This window comes from Mizuhopecten yessoensis, unplaced genomic scaffold (genome assembly GCF_002113885.1).
Source record: "Mizuhopecten yessoensis strain PY_sf001 unplaced genomic scaffold, ASM211388v2 scaffold716051, whole genome shotgun sequence".
Taxonomy (NCBI): domain Eukaryota; kingdom Metazoa; phylum Mollusca; class Bivalvia; order Pectinida; family Pectinidae; genus Mizuhopecten; species Mizuhopecten yessoensis.
The window spans coordinates 70074-78891 of NW_018479923.1; the positions used below are offsets into that span (position 1 = coordinate 70074).

At 34.6% G+C, this 8818-nt stretch overlaps 1 protein-coding gene across 1 annotated transcript; it reads right to left on the reverse strand.

The window, feature by feature from the left end:
• Positions 1-672: 672 nt before the first annotated feature.
• On the reverse strand, positions 673-8555 carry LOC110441602 (A-agglutinin anchorage subunit-like). The gene is made up of 4 exons (XM_021484795.1): positions 8343-8555; positions 3195-3257; positions 2321-2420; positions 673-1323 (listed from the first exon to the last, which is right to left on the reverse strand). The coding sequence occupies exons 1-4, from the start codon at positions 8545-8547 to the stop codon at positions 1059-1061; spliced, it is 633 nt and encodes a 210-aa protein (XP_021340470.1). The 5' UTR covers positions 8548-8555; the 3' UTR covers positions 673-1058.
• Between the last annotated feature and the right edge of the window lie 263 nt (positions 8556-8818).

Sequence of the window (8818 nt, forward strand, 5' to 3'; positions counted from 1 at the left end):
AACAAATGCGTGCACGTTTTGCATAAACCCCTTTACCATACACCGTGTGAGTTATCTATCTTGGAGCAGTTCATGGGTGTATATTCCATGACCTTATTTGGGCAAAATACTAGGAGTAATGACTTTTGATATGAATGGCGTAAAATGTTCAGAGAAAACAAATCTGCATTTATGACTTAGGAAATCGCTGAATGGTTGAACCCAAAATGACGCACAGTTAACAGTGTATAATCGTTATATATGATATACTGGAAGACCAGCTGTATTTCTTTAATTTGGTACGATTTGTCTAAAATTATAAAGTTTGTTCAATATTTTTTTACTATAGAGGTGCATCGGGATTAAAACGAAAATCGCTTTTTAAACATACACTGAGGATGATAAAAGTTTTATTAATATTAATATAATAATAATTCGAGGTTCACCGCTTTATCACAACCTAGTTCGTAGGTCGTCTCAACGCGGTTCACAAATTAGTATCCGTGGTTATCGGGCCTTTGCAACCAGCCAATACCTTTCTCAACTCCATGGGGAGGATACAGCCGGTGCTGCCATTTCGGCGCTAACAGCTAGCATTCAACATTTCTAGCACTGCCCAACCACGTACTCATTTACAGCTGAGTAGACTGGAACAAGCGGAGTAAAGTATCTTGCTCAAAGATACAACACAGTGCCGTGCCGTGACTCGAACACGCAACCCTTCGGTCACGAGCCCGGTGTCCTACTACTAGAGTACCGTGCCTCCTGAGGGAGAACTTGTAAATTTGCTGCTGGAAACTACATGGTATGTAGGAATGTCGACACTGACATATTCACCAGCATGGGATCCCATAAAAAATCAATGAGACAGAAACATAATATGAATAGTTATTTAAAGTGGCATCTAAAACATTTAAAATGGTTCAGAAACGACATGATAAACTAATACCAATCATTTGAAATGATAACAATGCAGATCTTATCTTAAATTTGATGGCTTAGATTTTCACAGATTTTTTTATATGTTTTCATTGTTTGAGCCTTTTTATGTCCTTTATGTCGGTTTGGGCTTGAACCATTCATTCTGTTATGTACTTCTCCACCGGATCAACATCTCGTCCCTTATCAATTTCCTCGTACATGACTTCATCCGTATTCAGGTACACGACAGAGCCATAGGGACTAAAGGAGGAGAAGGAGGAGCCCCACGTGCTGTAATCGTTCGTATAAATAGGTCCATTGAGGCTTGGACGCGGGATCTTAAAATTATTCAATGATTCAGTGTCAGCTTTAACACTTTTTTGAAAGGACTTCTGGGCTTGGTTTTCCACTTCTTTGGCCGCCCTGGAAAACAAAAATTGAAATTAACTCTTGCACAATCGCTCTATTTTTATTTGAGCTGGATTTTGTTCATTCATCTGAGAAATCACATTTTTTTACGAAATTTCATGACCCATCGAATAGATAAAATTCTGATGGACACTAAGAAAATTAACAATTCAAATATGTTTTTCACGATTTATAGTTATACGAAAGAACACAGATGAGTTCAAAATATGTCGGTTCAATGAATTTCATATGATCGTTGTTTCTCTTGTGATTTAACTAATATTTCGACAGATCATATTAGTGATAGGAAAATGGTCAGACCATTGTTATAAATATGAAACCCTTGGAAACACTCCTGTGACCATCAATTTGATAAAATTTAATTTTTCACTTGTTATCGGAAAATAATGCTACAAGTACAGGTACAAGATCATTTCTTTCTCTAGTGTTGCATAATGCAGTTAAATTGTGCAGAATTTCAAACAATGATATGCCCCTGACCAGCACAATTCGGACTTAAAATATTCATAATTTGGCAGCAGGAAACAACGGCTGTTGGCCATTTACAATTGTGTTGAAATAAGAGAATACATATTTCCATTTCCAGACTGGAATTTGGTGAAAATTATTGCACAAAATGCTATGCAAAACAATATTCGTCAATTACACACATTTTTGTGGTGTATGATTTTCATTCAGTTAACGCTATAAGCCGCAAAAAATGAATGAGATGTCATTGATTGCTAGTGGTGATATTTCTACTAATAATCTTAAATAATGGCTATTGTTAACAATATTAATATCCAATCTTCCAGGCACAGACATATTGGTTATTTACTTCATTTTCACCATTCTCCAAAACTATATATTTCAGCATCAAATAACATGTGTAGACACTAACTATATCTTTAATAATACATGTTATTTCATATGGTGAACTGTTACATGTACATATAATCTTATCATGTCTTTTATTACAGAATAGTGTTCATATTATGGTATTGAATCTTACTGTCTTTTCCTCCTTTTCTTTCTACCGCAGGTCAACATGACGAGACAGAGCATGTTGACTAAGAATACGAAACCTGCCACAGAGGGTATGATAAATATCTCTGAAAAGATAATAAGAACAAATTATTCAAAATTGTTTAAAAAAAACTTCTTTATAGTCACACCTGGATATTAAACACAATCAAAATGCTTCGGATGTTTCATCAAATTCTCGTGAAATGAAAACATAATTAAGATTCAGTTGGAATACTTAGTTATTTATATTTTTATACATATAAATTAGAAGGCAATAAAAGGGCGACAGATTTGCTTTCGACGTGAACTAGTGACGTCACCATTTCTGATAGCACGCAGGTGACACATCAAGTGCGTGTGATTATGTAATTATACTGCATGCTAGTTTGAGTATGCGTTGGGTACGGTAGCATATCCGACGATTTGTATTTTAATAAAATATGCACATAAAATAAAGTTCATAGTTTCCAGTTTAATCAACACTCTATGTTTGTACATACATTTGGTATGCTTGTGATATTACCTATGATATCAAATATTAAGATTCGTACTTAATCGTCAATGTACAATGTCAAAGTTTGAATTTCCACGTTAAATCAATAGAAAATGCGGTGATAGCAAATAAAAAGGAGAAAGTTACAGAACCCCAGATCAAACACCGGAATCAACACCAGATGGTTGGAAAGGAAAATGTTTGCCGCACCGAATATGGCATCAGGTATGTCGTGATCAAGCAAAGTAAAGCAATATAATTGGATGTATGATATAAGCGAAACTAAAGAAGTGTACGTCCCTTTTCAAACCACAAGCTTTACGCACTAAAGTTACCGCGATGTTATTGTATTAACTATGGTACATACCTAGTCCTCCATTCTTTACATCCGTAACATTTGAAGCAGACTCACTTCCAGTTGTGTTAAGGGCTACAAAGAAAAAAGTTATTTTATATGTTTGTGTAGGGCGTGACAAAAGTATATTTGTCCCAAAAGACAATTTTGCAATCAAAATTTTAAAACAAATCATAAATAAATGATATGATTAGTTAAACAAAATATTGCCCATTTTTTATTAATGAACATCTTATGTATATTTACTTCTTTGTATGTTTGAGTAGTATCCGCATTACATTGGTAATACATTATACTTAAATATTTGAAGTTTTGAATATAATATTCGAGATCATATATTATTACTACATGAAACGTACGACTTCCCAAATATGTCGTGTTTACAAAATGAATTAAGCATAAAATATATAAATATTTAAAATTTAATTAGAAGTATAAAGTTTTACATTTAATACTCATATAACTAGCCTCATTTATAAAAGTTTAGCTTGGCGTAAATCCAGATAAAATTGTATTAGTTTTCTGTATATATTTAGGCGAAATATACTATATCGGTCCATATTACATTATATGTATTTTTAATCCTTTTTCAAGCATTCCTCTTAAAATGATCCTTTATTTACAGATAATTATTTTGAAATACAGACATTCAATTTTGTTTTAAATTTGACTTTTTTATGGATATTATACGTGTACATAGAATAGTGATATAAAGTACACTAAAAGAAGACGATGTTTATCACCAAATATATCAAGCTCTAGTAATCTAAAGGTATGCTAACTATCATATTTAAATTTGTAGCAGAAAATAACTACGATCAGGGTTTCATGGTGTTCATTTTAAATCACAGCAATAAGTGTGAACAGAGAATTAATCTAATGCTTTAAGAAATATTTTCTTAATAAAGTTACAACTATAAATCGGGAGGATTTTTCAAATTAAATCTTAAATGGCACATAACAGATCTACTAATTTTATCGGATTTGTTTTACAGTAAAATGACTATGCTTTGAGGACTGTGCCTAATGCTCAACATGACAAATTGCGATACACATCAGTGTCTATCTAGAATATAAAATGATGTTCCTGAATCGTATCGGTATAAATGTATATACGTGCTTAGTATAATATGGTGTCAGAATTTTGATACAGACGTATAACCATTGCATGGTAACATTAATAAAAGAAAATTGGGTAGGAACAAATAAAACCTTTATCGGTTATTTCGAAATATATAATCAAATATACATATATAGCTGTAATAATAACATCATTTATTTATTTAGGTCATTTGTTGTTAATATAAATCAAATAAACCTTTCCCCGAGTATTTTCTATCAAAAAGTATCACAAGGTATTATATTTCGTCTTTGCGTATTGCAGAGTAATCTTCTCTTGTGAGCAGGTATTGATTGTTACGTCATTGGTTTGTGTGAGAAAATTACGTCGTTTTCTCAACAATTGATGACGTTACTCTCACAAACCAATGACGTAACAATCAATACCTGTTCACAAGCGCAGATAACTCTGCAATACGAAAAGTAAGAATATCATAGTTCTGTACACTGCAGTTGTTCTGCCGAAGTATTTGCCACAAAGTTCATATCATTAGATAAAGATGTAAAATGCACAAATGGATAAGTTTTATATAAATACAACAATTAAGATTATATATAGAAACATAATAAATTACGGACTATAAGCATGCAGACCCCCTTGTACCAGTACGTGTTAGTATAGCACGCAAATCTAAATACTACTGCACATAGAGTCGGAGTACAACATGACTTGCAGTATTCCGTCTTTTCGTATTACAAAGTTATCTGCTCTTGTGAGCAGGTATTGATTGTTACGTCATTTGTTTGTGAGAGTAACGTCATCAATTTTTGAGAAAACGACATAATTTTCTCACACAAACCAATGACGTAACAATCAATACCGGCTCACAAGAGAAGATAACTCTGCAATACGCAAAGACGGAATACATGATAGACAGTAGCAGAAAAAATAAATATACGCAGTATAGTAGGGCACATGTCAACTGCCGTCGCTTTTTCAATCGTCAGTCTACGAATATATCCTTTATAATAACGCATGCGCATATAATGCAATGTCACTAGTATCGTGTTAAGATCTTATTTTTCCCTGTCATTTAATAATTTAATGCACTGATGATAACAGTGTTAATTAGAATATTTTGAATACAACAAATGGATGAGGCAACGGGATATAATGCTGAAATTATTGTCACTAGTTACCTTTTAAAAAAAACTAACTAAATAATACACTTATAATGCACTACCAGTCTCCTGTTAGAAACTGGGTTATTTATTAAAAAGCAAACAAAAATAACTCTATATTGAATGGATGGATACGCCTCATTAAACAATTACTTTTAGAACCATTTGTCAATGTTTACACATATGTACTGTATGACCGCGGCTGTGCCTAGGTGGGGGCAGCAGTTTATTGGGCGTGCTCGTATTCTTGTGGTTTATTAGGTAAGTCTTAACGTGGTGCGTGAAGGGCGTCAACATCAAATGATTTGCACATTTAATACAGTGCAGCACGTGCAAGAGTGCGCAATAAAGTTCATCTGATTGGTCTATTGGGGAATGTACGAAAAACTCATGTGCACATGAAGTTTCTTATGTAATTGACTGCATATTCGCTGGTGATTTATAGCACAAAACCCGAAGAAAAGGATACTGCTCCTTGTTCTTAAATTTCGTTGACAAATATGTATATAAATGACATGTCAGTTCCGCATCATCAAAAGAATATGGTGTAACTTTTTTAGTTGATACGAACATACGTCTAAATCAATCAAATGCTTGCTAAGAAGCAACCTATTCATTTATAAATTCGTTAAATATAGCTGCATTTTGAAAACAGAGCAACGATGACATCGAAACACCCGCAATCAGTTAAAATCCCAAAATATCGGTTCTAAAGCATTAATATTACATTTTGTTTTATTTCGTTATATCATAACATACATTGTATGGTCTGATATAGCCTGTGCAATAAATTTAGTTCAGGGACTAACCAACATTTCTTTAGTCATGTCTCGACAAGTAAAGCGTGCAACACGTATACAAGCCAAAACGTCATCACTTCAAACAATGACTTACCTTTTGATATGTAGATTGGTAAAACTTGCTTTGTTCTTAACAAAAACGATCCGAAATCGTTGCACAATTAACGCTTATTGCTTTCATAGATATAGTCGATCATGACAAAATCCGAAGTATTAAAACATATTTTCTAAGGTCATTTTTTCAGGTAAAAAAAAAGTCATGACAGGGCTCATGAAGGAAAACGAATGAACGGATCACGGTGCAAAAGAAAGTACGAAATGCATGAAAAGGTATATTTGATATCCTTAGATTTCGATATAGTCTTTGGTGTCCTCAAGCAGATCACGGAAATACTCACTGACGTGACAGGCAACGCGACGGTAAAAATACTCTCAAAATCTCTAATGTTGCAACAGGAGCAAAAAAGGATAAACTTGCAAACCGAAGCAAATCTCCGGTCCATATGTTGCCACGTACAGTTTTGCCGTGGAATAGAGCGGATCATGTCTGGCTACAAAACCGAATCAGAGAGAGAGCAAGCACAAGGGAAATACATATCCATGTGTATTTGTTTTGCTGTACATGAGTGATTCTTTAATAATAGTATCCTGGTTCATTGGACATATCTTTGTAAGAATTACAACATCAGTTGAGTTTTTATATAATTCGGTTGAAATGTTTGTTGTTTGGAAATTATTTGATCAAAAGATATCTCATTTTCGTGTTTTGGATTAAAACTTTTAGAGGAGATGTCCTGAGAAGATTTTGTTAACAGCCCGACGGACAGACGTGTTGATTCCATTTAACCCAAACACATTTATTTGCAGGGATTTATGAGTCTTACCACGACCTTCAATGTCAAATAATCAGAGCTGTGACACCAAATATCAAAGTACGCAAAAGGTTTGATTTTAAAACTCAAATGTTCAGATGAAAGATAAAGAAGGGAAAACCTGTTTAAATAGTTCTGCCTGTGTAGAAAGTCAAAGAAAGCAAACATGTTTACTGCACTGTATAGCCATCGGTCTATTTAGGATTCGCCAATAAAAATAAACATCACAAGAGTTAAATCTATGTTCAACTTGTTCTTAACCATACATAACAGATATAGCGTAGAAAGAAAATGCCTATTAAATTCAGGAACACGTCCAAAATGTACTCTTTTGAACTCAACAGATACTTTATCCTTTGCCTAGTATTTCATGTTAACCGTAAATGCAATTCCAATAACCGCAGGAATATTACCAACCAAACGATATTAATTCGACTCAAAATTTTGTATTTGTTTTGTATCTGTTAGCATGCAGGATAGCATGATAGCATTAAGTTATTATTTACAGGAAGGGAGTCACTGTAAGGTCCACATGTTAAACAGTCCAGGGAGGTAAAGTGTAGTGTTCACAATAGAGAGGTTAAATGCTATTAGGGGATGTACATTGGGATGAATAGGGAGCGTATATTGATACTTCCATGCGTACATAAAGAAAACATGAAGGAAAGTCCGTTATTATTGGCTTCACTTGAACAGCAAATAAAGTATAAACGTCCACATGAGACAGAGTCTATTCTAATGGACATTTCTGATAAATAGGCTTAATTATTTACACGACTGAACAACGGGCAATCGCCAGTGGTACAACATCATCCTTCAAATTACATGTTTATTTTACTCAAAAGCATGATTAAAATGAGGTAACGGCTTAAAAGAACAGTTCAAATTCTTTTAATGAGGTTCCCTGTTCACAACAAAATTGATTTATATTAAGTTTTCTTTCTGGACGGCGATTGCGATGTTAGAGTAGTATCAACCAAACTCTGCCCTAGAAATGACCCTATTTAAGAGCATAGGTGTCACCTTTTGTTAATAAAACATATCAAATGGTTTCATTCATTATTTGTATATGCTTCTAAAGTAACCATTCTAAACATCAATCAGGGAAGAAATCAGCATGTCACATTCTTCCTTGATCGATAAGAAAGGGAAGACTGTTATTAATACCATGAAGGGTAGAGTTGCTACTTCAGAAACTACCCCTGGGTTTAAATCTACAATAATAATACAACATCAGAAAAACGTACTTGTGGTAGTTGGCGTTGTAGTTGTAGTTGTGGGAGTCGTAGTTGTAGTTGTGGGCGTGGTAGTTGTCGTTGTGGGCGTTGTGGTTGTAGTTGTTGGCGTGGTAGTTGTAGTTGTAGGCGTTGTTGTCGTAGTTGTGGGCATCGTTGTTGTAGTTGTTGGCGTGGTAGTTGTCGTTGTGGGCGTTGTTGTTGTCGTTGTGGGCATGGTAGTTGTCGTTGTGGGCGTTGTTGTCGTAGTTGTGGGCGTCGTTGTTGTAGTTGTTGGCGTAGTGGTTGTGGGCGTGGTAGTTGTCGTTGTCGGTGTTGTGGTAGTAGTTGTGGGCGTCGTGGTTGTGGGCGTGGTAGTTGTCGGTGTTGTGGTAGTTGTTGTCGGTGTTGTAGTTGTGGGCGTGGTAGTTGTCGTTGTAGGTGTTGTGGTAGTAGTTGTCGGTGTTGTAGTTGTAGTTGTTGTTGTTGTAGTTGTTGTTGTAGTTGGT

Coding starts and splice junctions, on each gene's coding strand:
- LOC110441602 (XM_021484795.1), bottom strand. CDS start 8,547: ATGCCCACAACGACAACAACAACGCCCACAACGACAACTACCACGCCA. Junction 3,258..8,342: donor TACAACGCCAACTACCACAA/GTACGTTTTTCT, acceptor TTTTCTTTGTAG/CCCTTAACACAACTGGAAGT. Junction 1,324..2,320: donor AAGAAAAGGAGGAAAAGACA/GTAAGATTCAAT, acceptor TTTGTTTTCCAG/GGCGGCCAAAGAAGTGGAAA.